We start from the raw sequence: 24,067 nt of genomic DNA, 5'->3' as shown, positions 1-24,067 counted from the left end.
ATAATGTCCTAAAGGAGGAAAATACAATGGCAAACAACTGCCTCAAGTCTGCGTTAGATGCAGCAGATACAGCCTGTAGGCACTATGCACTGCTACCACCCTGTGCAGGCACACTTGGCTGAGGATCGTGGGCTTGAAACAGGAGGTACAATTCACAATAATAAACATGCCCTTTACTTGAGACCGATATTTTAGAGAGCCAGTCGACGAAACTCTACAGCACTGGAAGAAAGACAACGAGACAGCCACGGTCATAAACGTTTTACAAAGGGTAATTTCAAGGGGGCATGGTACAAAGAAAGAACACTTGCAACCTGTAACCTTCAGCTACAAAGTAGTTCCACAGCTGCACCATTTTAATTACTATTCAGTTCAAACTAAAGACCATCTTTTCATGGACGAGGCAGGGGAAGAAGAGACACCCCCCGGGGGAACTGTGGAAACAAGTGACTCTGCAGGGAACACCCTCCTTTATAAGTCACCAGTGGAAGGAAGGATCAGACGATTTCTAAAGCATGGAGAAATATCACCTTCGACAAATGGATACTAAACCGAAGATATGTCTATTCCATAGAATTGATAAAAACACCTCCCACAATACCACCAAAGATGGGTAAGGGGGTCAAAAAGGAAGAACAAAGCTGCCTACAGCAAGAGGTAAAAGACCTATTAAGCAAGGGAGCCATAGAATTGGTGCCACCAGGTAATCCCTAGTGCCCAAGCTGGACATTACACTAAGACTCCATACTGGATCTATGGGCTCAACAGGTCAATCAAACATAAAAATTCAAGATGACAGCCTTATAAGAGATCATTCTCATTATAGGACTAGGGGACTACATGGCAACAGTAGATCTCAAGTATGCTTACCTGCACATACCAAAGAACAGATTGCACTGAAAGTTCCAGATTCGTAGTTGACAAGACACATGACCAAATCAAGGGGTTACAATTTGGAATAAAATCCGCTCTGAGTATTAACAAAATGTCTAGCCGGTATGGGAGCACACCACAGATGAACGGTAATATATGTATACCCATAGCTGGATGAGTGCTTAGTAAAGGCAAGCATGCACAATCCATGCAGGGACAGCAAAGTCCCAAAGACTTTGCACAACTTGGGGTTTCCATCGACCACGAGAAATTATCATCTACACCACAGAGAAAGAAGACCTTTCTGGGTGCCATTATCAATTTGTAAACGGCAAAGGACTCCCCTGTGGACACAATGGTCAAGGCAATGCTAGACCAGGGTCGTCTCTACCAGAAGAGTCCACATCCAACAGTGAGGACAGAGGAGAAAATGAAGGGCATGATGGGCTCATGCATTCCTCTATTCCCACATGCAAGATTACAAATGAGATCACTACATGATAGCTGCAGCAACAATGATCACAAGTGTCAGGGAGTTGGGACGATCTGGTGGTTGCTACAGACAAAGTGCAGAAGCAAATGCCGTGGTGGAACCTCGAGATGGTGTATCACAATTCAAGAATCCTTCAAACCACCAGCTCCCTCTAACTATCACAATACACTCATCCCAAACGAGATGGAGAGCTCACATACTCAACCTAAACGTCCGGGATAGCTGGTGTCCCACAGACTTGGTGCAGCACATAAATGTGTTGAAACTAAAGATAGTATTTCTAGCACTGAAGGCCTTCCAAAAACACCTGGAGGGAAAGACCGTACTAATACAAGCTGACAACATGACAACAATGCTCTACCTCTACAAACGGAGGAGGACAAAGTTACACACCCTGTCGAAATAAGCCCAGGAAATCTGGAAATGGGCAATAAAATACAAGATATAATTTATTGCAATACATCAGTCAGGGGAGCGGGAGCGGACAGGCTAAGCAGACCCACAAATAACACACAAGAATGGGAGTTTAAACAGGAAGTACTCCTATGCATCTTCCAGAGGTGGGTGATAACCTGAAGTGTCCAGGTGTAATGTTGTACGGAAACCCACCAATGGTGCCTTTTAATTTCCGTCAACTTAATCAGTACCACAAGATAAACTCTTATTTAAAAAATAAAAATTCTATCACAAGGCTCATGACACTTTATTCACATTTGGGTAGGCTGCTCCTCTGTCATGATGGCTGCTCCCTGTTCTGAGCCAGGTGAATAGAGGGAGGGTCTCTCGCCCCTTCATTCATTTCCCCCCCCCAGTACCTCTGCTCTGATGAGTAGCTTTTCGTCTCCCAAGATTGGAGAAACAAGACAAATGTTAAATCAGTATTTGAGTCTAGATCTTTGGGGTGTGGGGGACATGGTGGGAGCATTCCACCTTCTGATCTGTCATTGCTTTAAGAGGTGTGGCCAAGACACCGGAGATCACAGCTCCTCCATGGCTTCTTTTGCACTGCAAGACTTGCCAATTTTTTGTACTCGTCTGTTTTGACAGTCGTGATTACTTTAAGGGACCTACCAGTCCAACCTCTTCCATTTTCTGTGCCACTGGGCTCCCTTCACCTGCATCCAGAATCTGTCTGGCTGGCATCTTTGAACAACCAGAACAGAGTTCCTAATTTTGGACAACTTGGACCGATTGATGAAAAGAAAGATATGTTGTCTGATGCCAGATTTTTCAGTTTTTCCTCAAACACTTGCTCTGGATCCAGGATGTTTAAGGGAAGGGGGAGGATGTCTCTTATAGGGATCCTGTGCTTAATCCTTACTGTCTTCTAAGTGGCCTGGGATCCCCTTGTCGCTACAGTTCGTTTTTTACTTCTAGATTTTCTTTGTTCCTTTGAACATGCGCATTCTTCTGTGTGAGTAGAATACTGGACTACTGGTCGTAAAAAATAGAGCTCTTCCGTAGAGCATTTTTGTCTCCTTACAGCTGCCCGAAACGTTCTTCATTGTTTGGCTCTGATCAAGGACATGTGAAAAAAAAAATGTCCTTGTCCCCTTTGGAAAAGCTAGCAATATTCCTTAATTGGGGGCTGTCGAACATCCTCCCTTAACCTTACCCACCTTAATTGGGTTGATGTTGCCAGTCAACCACATTAACCTGTGGAAATCTTGGATCCCCTATTGGACCTCTAATGCGTAGGGAAGGGCGCTAGCTCTTGCATTTGGTAATGGTTTGTGTGCTATGTGCCATTTGCTCAGTAAATGTCCTAGGACTGAATGGGGAAGTATAAAGGCCACCACACTCTCTCCTCTGGGCAATTCAACTTTATTCCTTAATAAACATGTTAGTTTATTGTGGAAGAGAAGCAGAGTTGTATTTATACTCCTTAACCACATCTGGTTAAACTGGTTGTTTACCAACCGGTCTGGAATGTTATCGTGGTCCAAGAGGAAATTTGTTGTAGGAGTGTGACCTACCAAAACATGTTTTCCTCTTTCTCTCAGAGCTGAGCACCACTTGTCTTCACCATGGTTGTGGTGCTAGTGACAGTATTTCTCATGTAGTTATGTCTTCTACATCATCCCTTTATTTTGATAACTGGCTATGGAGACCATGCTCCATTGGTGCAGCAGGTTCAATGACACCGGGGGCCAACTGAATCCTGATTATTGCTTTATTTCACTGTTCCTACAAAAGCCAGGTGACCCGGTTCCTTTCTTGCACCACGGCCAATGGCCTACTGGCTTCATGACTGTTAAGTGCGTCATACTTTTCCCCTGTTCTGAAGCTTGTTCAAGCTTTGCTTGTGTCCGCATTGAAAAGTCCTCTCTGGTTCAGTCCCAATGCCTTCTATTCACTGAAGACATCCTGGCCACAAAATTGCGGAATATATTATTTAAGCGCTGTAGTAATACAAGTATCCCACAATCGGTTCAGTGGTCACTCTCCATACCCTGTAGTTATTAGACAAAGCCTACTGCCTAGGGTTCTTCTGAGTGGAAATACTTCTTGTTAAGTGCATCTTGTTGTCTGAGGTTTTTATGCAGCTGAACTCAGTTGATGACTAGAGTACGTATTTAAATCAGTCAGGATCCCCATTCCAGTTCACACAGAACCTATTGTTCCTCTTTTGCATATGGATGAGGTTTGATAGTTGACGTCCTCCAGGATGAACTTCCACTAACAAATATTCTGCAATTGAAGACCATCTTTCTTGCCCCAAAATCTTCTTTCTCGTACTTCCTCTTCAGAGAAAAATTATCTTGGAGAACTGATCACAATGTTTTATATGAATTAGACTGGGTGAATTTCAGGAAGATGCTTGTTTACTTCATTTGTGCAACATTTTAGGTATACATCACTATGATGCTCTTAAATGCTGAACACCGCGAAAGCGGACAGTCTGTGCATTCTTGTGACCCTCAAGTAGAATCTCAAATCTGACTTCACCTTCTGAGGAGGTTGGCCTACACTTTGCTATATGGAAACTTAATATCACAGTGTCAAGTCCAGTCAGTCTGTATTGTGACTGAGCAAAATTTTTCTCCCTGTGGACCCTATTTCCCAGACTGGGAGCATCTGTCTTGCTGCATGCAACCTTTTCTATATCACCCATGTTGTAGTGTAATTATGAAATTCTCGTAAATGCTGCATGATGCCATTGGATCCTTAGACTAATGGTGGACCTCCTCCCAACTCAGTTATTGTGAGACAGTGAAAATATCGAACCCTTGCTTCCAAGGCAAAGTTGTGCTGCTGTTTTCTTTTTATTATTAATGTGCTTTGCCACCTGAGGCAGTTCTAAAGGAAATTAGACATTCATTGTTTGTTAGTGGAACGATTCCATGATGGGGCAAAAAGAAAATGAGCAAGTGGCTCTGATTAGGTTATTTTTTTTTTTTTTTTTTTTTTTTTTTTTTTTTTTAAACCGTTTATTACAAAAACTCAAAAAATATACAAAGATGGGCCTACAACCTTCCGGCCGGCCGCTAGTAGACAAAAGGAGCATATGATACACATTGTAGAACGTGCGTTGCGGCTGAGGAAGATGCACAGGAGTTAGCAGCGTTGATAGCCACCCCATCCGGCCCCCACTGTACGGTTTCATTTTACACTGAAAAAACAACCAGAAAAAACAAACCCACAAGGCAATCCACAATCCGAAATAGCAGCATGTGCTCCCCTGAGAGGGGGACCCTACCAGTCCATAGGAGTATCAAGAAGGGGAAGAGATCAGGACTAGGGCTGGGTAAACTCAATGTCCGGAACAAGGAAGATGGGTCGGCTAAGGGGATGGGGCAGGCGACGGATCGGGCAATAACGGCGGAGCACAAATTCCCCCTCGGTAGGCGTTCCAGGGGCCCCATACTTTCACCCATGTCCCAGGCTTACCTCTCGCCACATACACCACCTTTTCCCGAAACATGCACCAATCCATATGTTCCTTCCAGGCCGAGACAGTCGGGGACCTCTGGGATCCCCACAGTTGAGCAATATCACGCTTGGCCACCATATATCCCAGAGTCACCCACCACGTCTGTGGCGCCGAGTAGTCGGCAGGTTCCCACACATTCAACAGGCATCTCCTCGCTTCGGGTAGCAGCACCACATGCGTAACCACACGCAGGACCTCATGCACACCACGCCAGAATCGCTCCACCTCCGGGCATTCCCACAGTATATGTAGAAAGGTCCCCAAAGCGCCACACCCACGCTTACACAACCCGTCCACAGCATAACCCATACACAGGAGCCTTGGCCCCGTCATGTAGACTCTGTGGAGTATCTTGAGCTGGACGAAGCGAAGGCGGGCCGGTATGGCCACCTCTTTCGGGGAGGCCACCGCAGAGGTCCAGTCCTCGTCGTCCAGCTCCAGTCCATCGGCAACCCAAGCCTCACGAAGGGCAGTCAGCAATCCCGAGCGGTCATTGATCAGTTTTTTGTAGATCAGTGAGATCGTGCTGTCCGGAACGTGTCCATCCAGCACTCTATCCTCCAGGGGGGAATACTCCGGGATGGATGCAACGTCCGGGAAGACGGAGCCCAGTGCATGACGGATCTGCAAATACCGAAAGTACTCCCTGTCATGCAACTGGAATTCCGTCTGCAGCATCTCGAACGTTTTAAATCCTCCCCTCGTCCAGAGATCCCCCACTTTGCTGATGCCTATCATGTCCCACTTCTCAAAGCCCTTCGAGGTCCACAGGGAGCCCAACTGCTCGGACGCGTATAGTGGCGATGCCCGGGTCAAACGGTCCTTCCACCCCATCGCCACATTGGCCGCGTGCCACACTCGCACCATGACACGCGTGGGGCCGGTCAGCCGAGCGTCGGGCGCGCTGGAGTAGAGCGCTCGATTATTGTCCCCACCCGGGAGTAGCATCTTATCCATTGCGAATGCCGGGTTTAAGGCGGGCCCGTACAGGCCGTGATTAATAGCAGCCAGCTGGGAGGCCCAATAGTACCGTTTGATATCCGGGAGGGCGACCCCTCCGTCATACCATGGGAGCGTCCGCTTCGCCAGCGCGATACGCGGCCTCCCGTCCCAGAACAGGCGGCGCTGCAAACTCTCCACCTCACGGAAGTAGCGCGCTGGGACGAGGTCCATGGTGTTCTGCAAGGCGTACAGGAAACGCGGCAGAGACATCATCTTAAACAATGCCGCCCGGCCGAGCGGCGAAAGCGGCAAGCGCCGCCAGCGCGTGACATCTTCCTTCAGGCGCAGGAGGGGGGGAAGCAAGTTCCGATCATACCGGGCCTCCGGGTCCAGAGTAATGAAGACACCCAGGTACCGAAATCCCTGCGGGGCGATCTGGATCGGACAGCCCCGCGGGAGAATAGGAGCCTCCCCAGAGAGAACATACACACACGATTTAGCCCAGTTGATGACAAGGCCGGAGTTACGACCAAATGAATGCAAAACATCAACCAGTACTATCAGTGATTTACGTGGGGAAGCTAGGTACAGAAGGATGTCATCAGCGTATAGGGATACGCGGTCCTCATACTCGGGGGTCCAACGGAGACCACGGATGGAAGGCTCCCACCGCAGCCACTCCGCCAGGGGCTCCAAGGCAAGCGCAAAAAGGAGCGGCGATAAGGGGCAACCCTGCCTCGTGCCCCGGCCCAGCTCGAACGGAGCCGATACTCTACCGTTCACCACCACCTGCGCCAATGGGCCCGAATACAGCAATTTGACCCAACTGATGAACCCAGCGCCAAAGCCAAACTTCGCAAGCATCGCCCAGATGTATGGCCATTCAAGCGTGTCAAACGCCATGGTGGCGTCCAAGGACGCCAAAATGGCCGGCTCCCGGATGTACTGAACACGTGCGAGCACCCCATGCAAACGCCGCAAGTTAAGGGCCGTGCTACGATGGGGAATAAAGCCGGACTGATTCTGGTGAACCAGTTCGCCCACCACGCCGACCAGCCGATTGGCCAGGACCTTGGCGAGAATTTTGGGCTCCGCGTTCAGTAGCGAAATGGGCCGATAGGATGTAACCCGGTCCCGAGGTCTCCCCTCCTTGTGGATAACCACGATTGTAGCCAGACGCTGGTCCAGCGGGAGGGAGCCCACCGAATGAGCCTCCAGGATCATCGATCGGAGATGTGGAGCCAGCGTATCCGGTCGCAACTTGTACAACTCGATGGGGAGACCATTAGGACCCATGGCCTTGCCGGAAGCGACCGAACGTATGGCGAGGGCGATTTCGTCGGAGGTTGGAGCGGCGTCCAACGACACTCTGTCCTCCTCCGAAAGGGAAGGCAGCGCGATATCCCTGAGCAGGGCACGGGAATCCTCTTCAGAGCGGGAAGACACCGGGGAATACACCCCACGGAAATAGTCCGCGAAGCAGGAGACAATTTCTTCCGGCTCAGTAACACACACACCATCTGTTTTCTCAATCAGCGTGACTACACGACTCGCTCTCTCCCTTTTGTCCAGCCACGCAATCAATTTACCAGCCTTATCACCCACATCATACAGTCTCCCCTGTTGCTCTCTACTGAGACCCCTGGCCGCCTCCGTGACGAGGGCCCTATAGGCCGCTTGCTTGAGTTGGAGGACATGTAATACGGCATCCGTCACCCCACATTCTAGGTTACTCTCCAACTCGGCTATCTCAGCTTCCACCCGGGTCACCTCCTCCCGCTCGCGCCTCCGGGTGTGGGAAATGAGGGACAGGGCCTCTCCTCGTAGTACTGTCTTGAATGCCTCCCACAGTGAGACAGCCGACGGCACGGACCCCACATTCTCGTCAAAATAGCGCTGGAGGGATTTAATAAATTCAGCGCGAATGGTGGGGTCGCGCAGGTACCAGGGATTGATCGGGACCACCCTACCCTCACCCCTCGGAAAAAGATCCAGGTGTAACAGGAGCGGGGAATGGTCCGAGATACCCCGTTCCAAATGACGCACCTCTCCCACCCTCCCAACATATGCCGCCGGGACAAGGACATAATCTAGTCGTGAGAGACTACCATGGGCCCCCGAATGGAAGGTATACTGTAACTGCGTGGGATGTTTTAAACGCCAGCAATCCACCAATCCCAAGGTGTCCAATAGACCAGATAGCCACGCTTGGGCCCGGGGGAGGTCCCTAGGGGGGTGACGATCCACAGTCCCGGAAACCACCGCATTGAAATCCCCCACCACCACCAGAATCCCCCCCCGGAAGGTCAAGGAGGAGGCGCCCCAGGTCCGCAAAGGTAGTCGACTGCAGCCCCGGCGGGACGTATACTGACACAAAAACAACCACTTTGCCCTCCATCCTTCCCACCAAGACCGCGTAACGTCCCCTGTCGTCATGGAGCACCTCATCAATCTCCAACGGGAGCGAGTTCTTAACCATGATGCCCACACCCCTTGAGCCAGACGTGAAGCCCGAATGGGCCACTAGGCGATGGCCACGCCGATTCATGGCGCAGAAGGAGTTGCCAATGAGGTGTGTCTCCTGCAGAAAAACTACATCGGGCGAGATTCGCTTCAAGAACTGCAGGACCACACCTCGTTTTATCCTGTCCCCCAGTCCATTCACGTTCCAGGACAACAAAGTTAGTTCTCTACCCCCCATCGTAGACAGAAGCCACCATTTGTCCCCCGGAGAGCACTATAGAGCTAGCACAATAATACTTTTGCCTTGTGGTAAAAACGAACAACACCCCCCCCCCCTCCCCCCCATCCCTGCCCACCCGCCCCAACAAAACTCCCCCCTCCCTGCACCCCTGCATGAGCCCGAACAGCCCCCCCAACGTGCAGTGTGCCTGTCGCCCCATATATATAGTAAAAAACTAGCTAAACCCCCTAGAGGAGGAAGGAGAACCCCCAGTAGACCCCACACAACCTCCATAGGAGGGGAAATTATACAGACAAACGCTTAATCGAGAGCGGCATCATTTATGTCCAGAGTGAAGCAGAATATTACCCCCTCAGTCCCGATCCAGTGTGCCGTCTCCCCCCGCCGCCCCCCCCCCACCCCCCAGATCACGATCCCCAGACAGAGTGTCCAGCCAGTCTCCGGCCGCTTCGGGACGGTCAAAAAATTGCGTGCGACCCTCTACCTCCACTCGCAGCTTGGCTGGGAAGAGCAGAGCGTATTTAAGGTTCAGGTCCCGAAGACGGCGCTTGACGCCTTGGAAGCTCAGTCTCTGCTTCTGGACCGCTGGGGTGAAATCAGGATAAAAGTTCACCTCCATATTGTCAAGCTTAACCGGCCCATGCAGTCTGGAGGCTTGCAGGATAGCGTCTCTGTCCCGAAAGTTGAAAATCCGGGCAATGAGAGGCCGCGGAGGGGCTCCGACCTTCGGCCTTCCCCCGGGAACCCTGTGGGCCCGCTCCACCGCGAAGAATTTACTCAGCCCCCGTGGCTGGAGATGGGTAGCGATCAGGTCCTCCACAAATAGGTCCGCCGCCGCTTCCTCCCGTCCCTCGGGCACCCCGATGATGCGAATGTTGTTCCTCCGGGCCCGACTCTCGGAGTCCTCCAGGCGCCGATCCATAAGGGCGCTCGCCTGGCTAAGCCGGCGCACCTCCTTTTGTAGTGCCGCCACCTCAGTAGTAAGGCCCGATGCGGTGTGGGCCAAAGAATCAACTCGGTCGTTGGTCTTGGAAAGATCGGCCCTCACCAGGCCAACATCCACGAGGACCGAGTCGATCTTCTGTGCCAGTGTGTCGAACCGCTGGCCCACCGAGGCCTTCATCTCGGCAATGGCGCCCATGACATCACGCAGTGTCAGATCCGTGGGCAGGTCCGGGGCATCAGGAGGGCCCTCAGGGGATTTGTGCGGTCCGCCAGGAGATCCCTTCTGGAGGGTATAGCGGTCCATACTGATGGCCTGATGGGTGGTGCCACGCCGGGTCGATTTGGTCTTTGCCCGGTCTCCATCTTGTTTCGTGGCCATGGCCACCAGTCCCCCGATCGCACCAGCCACGACGTGAAGAGCAGGCAATCAGGGCCACAAGCTCCGGGGGGGGCCACCTCAGATCGGCGGGGTGGGTCACAGCCGGCGGGCAGGCCGAGTCTCCCCGCGAGACCACACCAACACAAAGAGCCCCGCGACCCAACCCTGCAGAGACAGCAAGGGGGTGCGAAAGTGAAAGCGAAAGTGCGGGGTACGCGACTCGCCCGGCCCGCCGCTGTTGTTCACTTTGTCACTGGGTCACCCCTCAGCGCAAATCCGGGGTCTGGCGAGGAGAAGGCCGCAGACTTCAATCGGTGCTCACTCCGGTGTCCGAGGTCCGAGGTCCGATTTGACAACGGGAAACGGGTGCCACCTCAGCTCAGGCTCACCAACACATTCCCCTCGTCCGAGACAGGATAAATTCAGGATAGTCGTAGGAGGTTGCGGAGGTCCTCGGGAGCCTCGCACCTACGCGGCCATCTTGGTTGCGCGCTAGGCTCCTCCTCCCTCTGATTAGGTTATTGAGCCTGTGCAAAGTAAATACATACTATATTTTTTATAGGCTGATCTGTAGTTCCCTTGGCCAGGTCTGGTGTTCAGATGGATTCTGGGATCCGTCTTAATCCCCTGTTGGTATGTCTAAAATCTCCTATATTATTTGTAAATCCCTTTTAGGAAACACATTATTTAATCTTTTCCTGTTTAGAATATGAACATTCAAAGTTTAACGTGGAATCAACCTTAATTTTGCCCTTAATCCTTTACACTTTTCTTAATCGGGTCTTTCTCCTGTTCGTTTTCCTAACTCCTTTTCAAGGTTTGATGCTTTGCGTGAGCTAAACATCATTCAGTGTCAGATTTTGCCTGGATTATATGAAGGCCTGTCTGTTTAAAAGGTATTTTTGGCTTTTGATGGGTGTGATATCAGTGCTCTCCTGTCAAGAAAGTGTCCAAAACAGACATCACTCTCAGGGTTTATTATTGTATTCTATAATGCTGAATTAAGTTATGGTTTGTACCACTAGTAGGAATCTGTTCCGAGATTGTGGAGAAGGCTGCTCTTTCATATTTCCAACATATGTTCGGTTAGCTGTAGAGAGTAGCTGTCTGGGCTGCAAATATGTTGTAAGCACTACTTAATATGTTATCTCTGTCTATTTTGCCAGGCTGTCTTAAATATCTTTTGCTAAAATAAGTGTATATCAGCCAACTGTCTACCGGACATTACTGGGTACACTTGCTCTAAAAATATTTATTTCTCGGGGTGGGGGCAGGGGTGGGTGGGTGGACTAGTAGTACCAGTCAGAAAACTTCTCCATTGTACAGATTCCAAAATTGGTAGCCCTTAGCCCAATTTCCCCATGACGAGTTTTCCGTGGACTGAATTTTGGTGGGTCGCTAAAGTCCAAGCAATAGATAAAGATGCCTTTTTAAATTCTATATTTATTTTTTGTGACACACAACACAATGTAAATACCTGTAAATTAACTGTACATATTCAGATGTCAGAAAAGCAAAAAGGAAGCCCATTAAAAAAAAAAAAAAAAATCTCAAGTGTGATGGAAGCAAATATTTTTATTGGATCAGAACAAATCAAGACACTTTACTTGGTGATGCACAAATGATAAATATTCAAAGAAACCAGATTTCCACACTATCATTTGTGTTCATTATAGTTTTATCAGTAAAACTGTATATCTGTGCAAATTTAGTGGCCATTTCAATGCAAAATGTGCTGTCCGTGCACTACCACACCATGCCTTACTTACATTAAAACTTTGCCCGGCTCATGTCAAAGTTAGGTGGGTTGCAAAAGATTGTCATTCTAAAAATTGGATCGTGCTTCCAAAACGTTTGGGAAGCACTTCCCTAGGCAAATTTTTTCTTCATTAGGAAGAAAGCTGAGACTGACATTGTTTAAGTGGCGGGTGCACAAAGGAATTAAGTTCTTAGCTATGAATGTGTACAGGATTTTGCTATTGAAATGTTTATTTCTGAAAATAATGTTCTTGTTGATGGTTCTGCAGTGAGGGCACAGAGTCTGCAGTAAAACGGGCAGCCAGTATTCACTACAGTGGCCAAGTATGTCTTTCTGTTAACGTTGAAAGTAATACATTTTGTCAGTACCAACCAAAAAGCAATATGCATCTTAACTGTGCTTTTTTATTTGCAACAGGGCCGAAGAGGCATTGAACCGGAACAACAAGTTAAAATTGTCCCATAATGACAAAGGTATTAGTCTGTTTTATATGCATACTGTTTGCAGAAATTGAGTTATGTTTATGCTTTGAGCATCTCAAACCATAATTTTACAGTGAAGGAGTACAAAGCTCTAGGATTGTTCATTGTATTAAACAGTGGTGTCCATGTAAGTAGTATATTACTAGTAACTAATAGACTAAGAACCCTCCTTATGTTAGTTCATGTGAGTTCTTCGCATTTCGTGGCCTCGCAACGTGTAATTTTGTCCTACAGGGGGGTGGACCAATTGTGGGTGTAAGGCTTGAAGCCTTGTTGGGCGGGTGCTTTCACTTTATTACCTAGTTCTGGCAGCTGTTCTGATGAATACAAGTGAGTTTAAGCTCTGGTATCGAGGGGGCACACGTGATGTGTGAAATGCTTTTAGCAATCTTGGCCACAGGTAATTGTCATAGTTCTGCGCACTGCATAGATGAATGAATGCATAACCCCAAAAACTGAGGGGAATTTTTATTGAATTCCCTTCTTTTCTGAGGATAAAATGGGGACAGCTGCTTGGGGAAAGAGAGGAATCAACAGCTGGTCTGGTGCTAGCGGTGTCATGTAGTGTTATCCTCACGCCTGAATAAAGAAATAGTGTTTAGTGTATTTCTAAGCTCCTTTAATTCTTATATTCTACCTTGTTAATTATAGTTCAGATATACTTCATAGCTTATGCCGGCACATTTAGAAATCCCGCAGTCAGTCTCTTAACTTCACAGAGCAATATCCCAGACGTTTCTGTGTAATTGTGAGTCCAGAAAACCATTCGGAGAGGAACACCAGAATCAGTTCAAACCAATATTACAGACTATGTCAGAAAAGGGAGATATTCCAAAGCTGCTGCCTCCCTGAATTTCCACATCTGTACCAAAACGATGTAGGGTCAATTTCATATGCATAAGAAAGTTTTGAACAAAACTCCAAAGAATTGCTTGAAACATGAACGGCGAAGGTCACTGACGCAAAGCTGCAATACTTGAGCAGGTGTCAACAAGATTGATGAGAAGCTGTGCTTCCTACTTTCCTAATATGGCTCCCATGATCTACACACTAATCTGATGCTACATACTCTTGTAGTAACATGGTGTCTTCCTGCAACTTTTCAAAAGTGTTGCAGGGATTCTGCTGGTAAGTACAACTGTGCCTTGGGATGACAGTACGTCAGAATGTAGGTACTGAGTCTCTCTCGCTCTCTCTCTACAACATCAGCATCTGTCGGCCCAAATTCTGGCTTGCTCACAGTGCCTCACCTGAACTCCTTACCTTCCCAGAGAAGCAAGTTATTTTGGCGAACCTAGAACATGGCCCTCTTGTCCCCAAGGGAACCGTGAAGCAGTTTATCACCCTTCGTCTCACTCATGCATGTCCTTAGTAAACAACGTAAAAACACAAATAGTTATGAAGCATATGTGCTGTGATGAATAGACAAATACAACTAAGCAACATAATCAACATAACTAGCAGGCTGTATAAAATAAATAACCTCACCATGGCAAACTATCTGTCTATGCCTATGCTTACTGTGTAAGCAAAAGGGTACATTTGTGATCTCTGGAATTAGCAACGGACCCCATACATGTTTTACGTGGTTAGGTGGTCTGTGTCAGGAGTGTAAACTCAGTTTACGCAAGGCAGCATGTCAGGCTCTACATGTGTTTGTTCCAGGACAGGTCTCTGCCGGAATTCTCCTCTCTGACCCCGAGCTGACAAAATACAGTTTATATGAAAAAACGAATGTATTGGAAAACTGCATCTGGGTTACTGTGTTATGTCTAAAACGTTAGGAACTGTTGCTGACAGGGCAGACGAAAACAGTACATTCTGATGGATACATCTGCTTGTGGATTCCTCACCTTTTGAATATCCCCTGCACCAGCATTCCGCAGAAACTTTTTCCTAGCTCTCCACGCCGACAAGGTCGTCACAATGCCACGGCTTCGCTCGAGACTCCGCATGACGTCACGGGAGCCATAAGAGAGCCTCGTTGGCGTGATGACGTCGGTTCCCTTTTTTTCACGCCGTCGACGCGCAACGGTTTTCCGGGGCTCTCCATACTGTTTTTGAGTTACTTTGTAATTTCTCCAAGTTTAACTGTAGCTGCACGATGGTGACTTTAAGAAAGTCGAGATTGAAGCCCTGTAGAGAGTGTGGGCGTGATATGTCCATCACTGACCCCCATGAGGACTGTTTGTGGTGTTTGTCATCGGACCACGACGTGGAGGGCTGTTCATGCTGTCGCAAGATGAACCCGAAGGCCTTGAAAGAGCATGAGGCCAAGCTCTTTATGGCAAAAGCAAGGAAGGAGAAGAGGGGTAGGAAGAAGTCGAAGTCTTCGACCTCGCATGTTTTGAAGTTGAGGAAGCATAAAAAGAAGAGGAGGCATGGCTCTCTGCGTCGTTCGTCGAAGGGAAAGGCTTCGAGGTCACCTTCTCCGGCACCTCAACGTCAACAAAAGGACTTTGTCTCCATGGCCTTCGCCATCTCCTCAAACGACTCCGGTTCATTCTTCTTCACCTAAAGGTACCCCGACACGGTCGCCGACGCAGAGTTGCTCTCTGGCTTCGAAGGGCTTACCGGCTCAGGACCAACCTTCTCCTGTGCATGAGACTGTGCCTGTGGATCCGGCTATTCCGGCGCAGGATGTACCTCGTGTGAATCCTGACTCGGCTCCGTATCCTCCTTTTCCTGGACCAGGGTCGGATCCCTCGCATTTTTTAAATGATATGTATGGCGTGTTTGCCAAGGCGGCCTTCCCCTTCGGAGCACCTTCGGGTCCCGTGGGTCTGCTTGCCTTCAATTTGGGCGTGCACTACGGCGCCGTCTTGGCAGTTTCCGGCACTGAGGTTTTTGACACCATATACTCGGTACCCAGCGCCATCTGGTGGCCCTTCCTCTTGACTTCGTACAGCGCTGATTCCTGTATCGGACCCTCCATTGATGCCGGCTCTGGAGCGATCAGCGCCGTGTGTGGTGCCGCCGATGCCGCAACCGAAGTTGCTTTCGAGGAGAGAGGCACAGAGACTGTTGGAGGAGGAACAGCTTCGAAGAGAGGAGGTTGAAGAAGGCGAGATCGAGGAGTCTGACGATTTTGAGGGTCTTCAAGAGGCTAGTGGCCTGGACACCTCCAGGGAGTGGGAGCTTTCTTCCTCAAGAGCCTCACCATCTTAAGAGGTGGCTCCCTATCATACAGTCATTAGAAAGGCTGCGGAGCTTTTGGACTTGCAATTACCTACAGCAGAGTACAAACCAAATTTACTCAGAGGTTTTACATTCTCCATCTTCTATAATTGAGCCGCTGTTGCCGTTTAATGAGGCTTTAACTGAGCCTGTCCTTGAAGTGTGGCGTAAACCTCTTTCTGCTCCGGCTGTTTCGAAATCGGTGGCAAGGAGATACAGGGCTGCTCCAGGAGACCCTGACTTCCTTTCATCTCATCCGTCCCCAGAAAGCTTAGTGGTACAGGCGTCCTGATCTAAACAGTCTACAGGCGCATTTCCTCAAGCTCCTGCCGACAGGGACTCTAAAAAAAAAATTGGAGCCATCGGCCAAGAAAGTCTTTTCTTCTTCTAGCATGGCATTAAAGTCAACCAATGCTACCGGTTTGCTGGGGAGATATATACACGCCCTGATGGATTCTGCTCAACAATTAGCACCCAAGCTGCCTGACTAGGAACGTGGTAATTTTATGGAGGTACTGACGATGCACAGGCTGCAGCTCATCAGGTTATATAGTCTAGGCTTGACACAGCTGATTTGGTGGCCAGGGTTATGAGCTCCTCCATAGTTACCAGGAGACAGGCTTGGCTCAGATCCTCTGGGTTTTCTCCTGAGTGCAGGCTTGACCTTGACCTTCAGTTTGATGGATCAAAATTGTTTGGAGAGAAATCTGATTCTGCGCTTCATAGATTCAAGGACAGTAAGGCCATGACAACGTCCTTAGGTTTGCAAACTCAGTCAAGAGGGTTTGGTTATAGAAGGTATCGGGGATTTGGAAGGTCTTCCATTCGTTGTCTGCAACAGCCTCAGCAACAAAACCATCTTTACAAATCTTACAGAGGGAAAAACAGGGGTCGCCCGCGAGGGTCAACCCGTCAATTCTCCTCCTCTTCCCCTACCTCCCCTACTCCCCCTGGTAACACAGGAAAGCAGCCCTAGATCCCCCATCCTGGAGCATGCTGGTCCTGTGGGGGGGGTCGGCTGTCCCACTTTCTACAGGATTGGAAATCGGTCACTTCGGACCTTTTGGGTTTTGAATCTTATAGAGAATGGGTATGCCCTTCCCTTTCGGGAATTCCCTCCTCCTTACCCTCCTTGTCGAGGATTCTGTTCGGAAGATCATTTACTTCTTCTCCAGAAGGAGGTCATTGCCTTATTGCAAAAAGGTGAGGTAGAGGTAGTCCCGGAGCAGGAAAGGGGTCAGGAATGCTACTCCCGGTATTTCCTGATTCCCAAAAAGGATGGCAGGTTACGTCCGGTCCTGGATCTCAGGGTCTTGAATTTTTACCTCAAACAGGAGAAATTCAAGATGCTGACCCTTGCTCAGGTTCTTCAGGCGCTGCAGCAAGAGGACTGGATGGTGTCGATCGATTTTCAGGATGCGTTTTTTCCCATCCCCACCCTGAAGTCGCACAGGAAGTATCTCTGTTTCACGGTAGAGTCGCAGCACTACCAGTTTGCGGTCCTCCCGTTTGGTCTTACTACTGCACCTCGAGTCTTCACAAAGGTGATAGCAGTGTTGGCAGCTCATCTCAGGAGGTCGGTGATTCCAGTTTTCCCCTATCTGGACGACTGGCTGCTCAAAGCGGAGTCGCCGGAGATGGTGCTTCATCATCTGCGAGTAACAGCTCGGCTCTTGTTCAACTTGGGTTTTTCATTAAATGTGCCCAAATCTCACCTGGTGCTTTCTCAGCACAACCTGTTCATTGGGGCGGTACTGGATACTACTGTGTCGAGCTTTTCCACCTCCTCAAATGAGTCTCGACATTCAGAAAATGATCCCTTTGTTTCACAGTGGAGCGGTTGTTCCAGTCTTCAAGATCCTTCGCCTGCTCGGTCTGTTCGCCTCCTGCATTCTGTTGGTCAACCATGCACGCTGGCACATGAGGGCGCTCCAGTGGTGCCTCCGCAGGCAGTGGTTTCAACACAACAGGGATCTCAGGGAGTCTGCCAGGATTTCCAGAGACATTGCAGCGGAACTGACTTGGTGGAGCGTGGAAGGCAACTTGTCCCAAGGAAAGCCATTTCAGCTTCCTCCACCGGTGGCCACAGTTATCACGGATGCCTCTACTCTAGGGTGGGGTGCTCATCTGGGGGATCTGGAGGTCAAAGGTCTTTGGTCTCCAGAGAAAAGGTTGTTTCACATCAACCTTTTCGAATTGCGGACGATATGTTTGGCTCTAAAAGCTTTCCTTCCTTCCCTTCGCGGTCACTCGGTTCAGGTCCTGATGGACAACACTACCGCAATGTGGTACATCAACAAACCGGGAGGTGTAGGGTCGTATCGTCTCTGTCGAGCTGCTCTGCAACTCTGGTCCTGGGCTCAGGGCCATCAGATTTGTGTGTTTGCAAATCATCTAGCCGGTGTGCTGATTGTTCGTGTGGACAGTCTGTCGGCATTACTCGACCGATAACGAGTGGCGGCTTCATCCGGAAGTGGTCCATCACATCTTTGAGATGTGGGAGTCTCCTCGGTTGGACCTGTTTGCCACTCACGAGAACGCGCACTGCTCGTTGTTCTACAGTGTCCAGTATCCGATGCGGGGGACGCTAGGGGATGCATTTCAATTGGATTGGAGTTCGCAACTCCTTTACGCGTTTCCTCCCATACCCTTGATTCCTTGGGTTCTGAGGAAGATTCGCCAAGACCGGGCCCAAGTTATCTTGATCGCTCCGGATTGGCAAAGAAGGGTGTGGTACACAGATCTACTTCACCTCTCATCGCACCCTCTGCTCCATCTCCCTCTCAGGGCAGACCTTCTCTTGCAATTGCGGGGGCACGTTCTACACCCCCACCTCCAGAGCCTGCACCTTCATGCCTGGAGTTTGAACAGGGCAACCTGAGTTCCTTCTCTCTGCCACCGGATGTGGTGGATGTTATTTTATCGTCCAGGCGACACTCCACTAAGTCTATTTACTCCTCCAGGTGGTCTAGATTTGTCAAATGGTGTGGAGAGAAGTCCATTGATCCTTTAAAGGCTCACTTGTCAGATATTCTTCAGTTTTCGCTATTCTTGGCCCAGCAGGGTTCTGCTGTGGCCACTGTTAAGAGCTATTTGTCGGCTTTATCTGTGTTTCTTTGTTTGCCGGATCAGCTGTCTTTGTTTAAATCTCCCATTGTTTTGAGATTTATTACGGTCCTTACCAATAGGTTTACGCCTACTCCCTTCATTATGCCCCAATGGGATTTAAATCTTGTTTTGACTTTCTTGATGGGTTCCCTTGAGACTCCTGTCTTTTAAAACGATCTTTCTTGTGGCTATTACCTCAGCCCGGAGAGTAAGTGAGCTTCAGGCTCTCAGTTCAAAACCCTCGTTTTTGACCATTCATGCTGAAAGGATGGTCCTCGGGACCAGGTCTGCTTTTCTGCCTAAGGTGGTTACTCCCTTCCATGTAGGGCAGTCCATTACTCCTCCTGTTTTATATCCTTCCCCTCACCCTTTCAAGGAGAAGAGACTTCACCGCCTGGAACCTAAAAGAGCGGTTAGCCTTTATTTGGATAGGACTAAAGGCTTGCAATTGGACAATCGGCTCTTTGTGGGCTACATTGGACGCATGAAGGGCAAGGCTGTGCACAAGCACACTCTTTCCTGATGGATCATCTTGTGCATCAAGATCTGCTATGCCCTGGAACAGCTTATTCCACCAGAGCCAAGTCATCCACTTCTGCTTTGGCCAGAGGTGTTCCTGTAGTGGACATTTGTAAGGTTGCAACTTGGGCCTCCCTCCACACTTTCGCAAAGCATTATTGCTTGGATTCGAAATGAGGAGAGAGGGCCACTTTGTGCCCTCTGTCCTGCAGGATTTGTTGGCATAGAAGGGTGGACACCCTCCTCCGGGAGTGGGACTGCTCTGGGATTCTATTCAAAATGGGAGGAATCCACAGGCAGATGTATCCATCAGAAGAACAAGTTACTTACCTTCGGTAACACTTTTTCTGGTGAATACAGTATCTGCCTGTGGATTCCTCACTGACCCACCCTCCTCCCCGATGTCCACCCTTGTATACCTTAAAAGTGGCATTGTTTACCATGTTTGTTTTGAATTGTCTCTTCTATCTGCCTTTGTGTGGTTTATAGGAAATTCTTTTATTCTTCGGCTTTCCTTCTTAATTTTACACTGTGTGTATTTGTATGAATATTGTTACTGTGTATACTTTGAATCTGTTGTCGGTCCACCTGTTTGCCTCGAAGGTACGGAAAAAATGGGTGGAACTGACGTCATCACGCCAACGAGGCTCTCTTATGGCTTCAGTGACATCATGCAGAGTCGGGAGCGGAGCCGTGGCATTGTGACGACCTCGTCGGCGTGGAGAGCTAGGAAAAAGTTTCAGCGGAATGAACCGCATTCATTTCAATCAGTTCTATTCAACCAGTCAATCACAGGCTACCAGTAGCTCCCAGACACCTTCAGAGTAGCTCGCAGCATTTGAGTTCCTTTTTAAATAAGCTCAATGTCCTATTTTACATTATTATCATCAGGCTGCAGATAGCAGGGCTCATGCTACTCCTCATGAGCAGTACTCGTTCAGATTTATGGACCAGGCTGGGTCTCAGAGGTGAAGAACTAAAGCAAGGGGGTATTCAAGTCGTAAATAAAAGTCCTTGCCAACTCAATATTGGAGCACAAGAACAAAGACCATGATCTCATTGACACACATGGCAGTCTGTGCACCTAGTCAAAGTATTCTGTTCAAACCATAGTATCTAGCCTGTGGATATTAAAGTTGGTGAACCTATTCCTGGGGGTGTCTAGTAACAATGTGCAAATTGCTCAGCCTTCAGTAGCTCATAATGATTTTCATTGATGAGGAGTAGCTCTCACAGAAAAGGTTGGACACCACTGGTTTAAATTAACAACAAAGCCATTTTGTGTATGTTTCACAGAATAATGAGATGTACATGTCTACTTTGCTGTTGGTGGACCCCTTGGTTGTAAGAGTCTGTGTATTTAGGATTCTGATAAGGCATGTGTGTTTGGGTGTGAGTCAGCATAGGTATATGTGGACTTTAAAACTATGTGCACCTCTGGATTGAGGTGGTCTGTGGGGTGACTTGGGCTTTTTGCTATGGGAATAGATGTTTGAGAATCCTTACTGTGTTCATCTGGAAGACTTGTGGATTCCTCCATTTCCCCACAACTATTTGGATGGGAAGTTTTCCACTCCTTCCAGTACCCTTCCTTGCAGTCCTGTCTCCTTGAAGTCTGCCTTGGGTCTTGTGTGGCTCTTCCTCTTAAATGTCAGAGAGGTCCTTTCTGCTTTCTGTGTCTTCACCTTTGTGTTTCTAAGATGCTTTGTACTCAGCTGAATGACTTTTAATGCTGGCTTTCTTTGTATTTCTCTTCCTCTGTCCTAACTTGTGGTCTCCATCACCTGACATCAACCCTAATCTGACACACTCACTTGTGCTTTGAGATAACGTTTTATTACTTCTGTTCCCTTGAAGTGTTTCTTTCTCCCTTTGTTCATGTGTCTCCTCTCCATACCCTTCAGATCCATGTGATCCCTGTCATATTTTATTTGTTTCTCCCATTCTTGCTTCCTTCTTCTCGTACCCTTTTTACCAAACAGGTGAGGGGGAGGAAGCCATCATTTCCTTCAATCCATCCAATCTGGACAGGAGAGTGTAAGTAGTTATCAGATGGTGCCATCTTATATCTGCTCTAGTACACCCCTAAACGCAAAGCTTAGGAGCAAGAGGTGAAAATGGTAAAGATGGAATGGGGTATGGCTATATGTTCTCCCCGCCCTCCTTCTACTCCAAATCTCTCTATCCTCCTCTTTTTTGTTTTGTATGGGAGGGCCAGGTGGAACGGGCAAATCCTCCTGTTCTGCTGTCCCACTCTGCAACAAAGTTAAACTTCTGGAGATACCGTTGAGTTGGGAAATGACGTTTTGCAAAGATATCTGTGGAGAAGTGTGGCTCAATGGTTAGAGTGGCAGACCTCGATGCAAAGCACTGGTCCGGGACCAGGGTTCGATTCCCGCCGCGGCAGGGTCTCGGGCTATAAATTCCTCGGACCTGATATTCTCGCCTCAGTGCCTATTCTAATCATGGGTCCCACGCTGCAACTCTGGGCAATAGCTTGCTTAATCTCCACAACGGCCCCAACAGCGCTGGGATGCCTGGCTTCACCATGGGGGTGCCCAGGAGTGGACACTTCACACGGATAGCCAGGAAGGGTTCCTACACCGGTATGAGTACAGCGCTGAGATATCCCTAGGGGTGATTCGGCGCTATATAAATACATACACATTTACATTTACACATTTACATTTACACACCATACTATGCCCTACAAGCAGCCCTCTCATCGGGGGTTGATAACTAGTTGCTCTGATGTCCAGGGGTTGGTGAAAGTCCATGAGATCTCTCTCTAGCTTGTGAAAGACCCCAAATAGGTAACTTTCCTCTCGCTCCATATCTACTCTTTCACTCCCCTCTTCTTACCTTGTTAATATATATTCTTACTAGAGAACTAGGATATTCCTTTAACATCTCTCCAAATATTTAAATTCCCAGAAACTATTTCAGTTCAAGAGATACTCTAGTTTTGATTAAAAACCTAAAAGCTACTGAAATCCACTCATGAGCAACTAATCACTTACCTCGCTGCCCATAGGTTTATAGCCAGGTGTAGGGCCCACGCTTGAAATCACGATATTCTTTTATATTAGTTCTGCAAATAGAATTTTGTGAATTATATGTACCTGATACAAAGCATTGGTTGAATCATATTAGCACCCAGGCTAGCATCATGCACTTATTCGGAGAGTAAAAAGCGAGATGAAAATAAATACTTGCACGTCACTGCATCGTGATACCTTATCTTTTTGGCCATTCCTGGTGCATTCTTTAAATGCTTGCTCTTTTTTTTGTTTTGCATGCCGTTTGTCCCCCTGCCGCCATTGAGATGTTTATCTGCTCAGCGTCAACAGGTTGATGGTTGGTTGGATCAGGTATTGAGTGTATTAGGCTGTTGCTAGAATGTTAAAAGGTCTAGTTTGAGATTGTGTGTGTATACATTTGCTTACTGAACTCTGTGTAGATCAGAGTTTACTTAATGTACTTGTTTTTTTTTATTGTACATCTTTAATACTTGCATTTTCTTCTTTTTCAGATGATGTTGATTCTGTGGCCAGTTCCTCTTCCAGTAGGAAAAAGAAAGTTCACTTTGTCGATGAAAGTAAAGAAAATAGCAACTCAGCTAAATATCCTCTCAGTAAAGAAAAAAGTGCAGAGCTGAAAAAACGTCTCCGTGAAGCAAATGCACGAGCAAGAGCATTGTGCGACATGGAGAAAAACTATCAGCTGAAAAGCAAACAGATCCTGGGGATGCGTTAATACATAATGTGCATATGTATAATTCCTCCATATATTTTTTTAATGTAGGTGTTCGCTCAGTCCTCCTGCTGCAATGTGTTGATATCCGCTTTGAAATGTGACCTGTGTGACTTGTGGTAAATGCCACACACCTCAATCTACATTAGTGAATGTAATTGATCATAATTAGAATGGATGTTTTTTTTTTTTATTTAAGTCTTGATCCAACTCATTTCAGAAAACTGAACTATAAGGATGTATGTTTGTGAAAACAGGCACTGGGATATGACGAGTGGTTCTTTTGGTGTGCTGGCCGGTGTGGTCTGGCAACATGAATATTGAAGCAGTAAATTCATGTGAATAGCTGTGGGTGTTTGAGTCTGGTGCACCCTCAACTTCTGGTGCGCCGGTGCAACTTTCACTAACCCTAAAAGAATGTTGGTGGTTTTTGTACTATGAAAGTAATTTTATGAATATGCAGTTGTTATTGTTAATATGTAGGGCATTGGAGTGTCTTTTCTTAATGTTCTGACACTTGTTATATTCTATATCATGCATCTGTGAAACTAATAATTTACGTATTTTAGTATCTGTGCCTCTTTTTTTACATCTAAATATTAAATTATTTAAACAACTTTTTATTTATAGAAAACTCTTTAATGTATGCATGTTAGTATGATCAAATATGTTCTGTTTTGCAGCATGTACATTGTAGGCCTCTTTGATTCATATCTCAATTGCTATAACCTAACCATCCTTCCCTCCCCGCCTCTGCCACTCCACTTGAAGACACCCCCAGCCCCCCTCACAGATCCCTGATGAACCAATCATGGTCTCCTGGTCCGCTTATGCTGATGCAGCAACTAGGAGACCTTGAGTAGGACCCATTGCCTGCATGGCAGGATTGTGGCCAGGAATGAGTGGCTGGTCTGAGATGGTGTGCAAGCGATAACCACAGTTGATGAGGAGTGGTCTGGTAACAAGCTCCTTCATCTAGAGTTGTTCGTCTCTTACATA

At 47.9% G+C, this 24,067-nt stretch overlaps 1 protein-coding gene across 1 annotated transcript in view; it reads left to right on the top strand.

The window, feature by feature from the left end:
- NEK2 (NIMA related kinase 2) overlaps positions 1–23,685 on the top strand; it is a 180,022-nt gene extending 156,337 nt beyond the window's left edge. The window contains exons 8-9 of the mRNA XM_085612857.1: positions 12,447–12,502; positions 22,848–23,685. Of these exons, the coding sequence (XP_085468983.1) occupies positions 12,447–12,502; positions 22,848–23,071 (280 nt within the window). The 3' untranslated portion in view covers positions 23,072–23,685. The remainder of the gene's footprint in view (positions 1–12,446; positions 12,503–22,847) is intronic.
- The last annotated feature ends 382 nt before the right edge of the window (positions 23,686–24,067 follow it).

Source organism: Triturus cristatus, chromosome 6 (assembly GCF_964204655.1).
Source record: "Triturus cristatus chromosome 6, aTriCri1.1, whole genome shotgun sequence".
In the NCBI taxonomy this organism is placed as follows: Eukaryota; Metazoa; Chordata; class Amphibia; order Caudata; family Salamandridae; genus Triturus; species Triturus cristatus.
The sequence above is the reverse complement of the archived record's forward strand: the minus strand, read 5'-3'. Positions and strand labels throughout refer to the sequence as shown.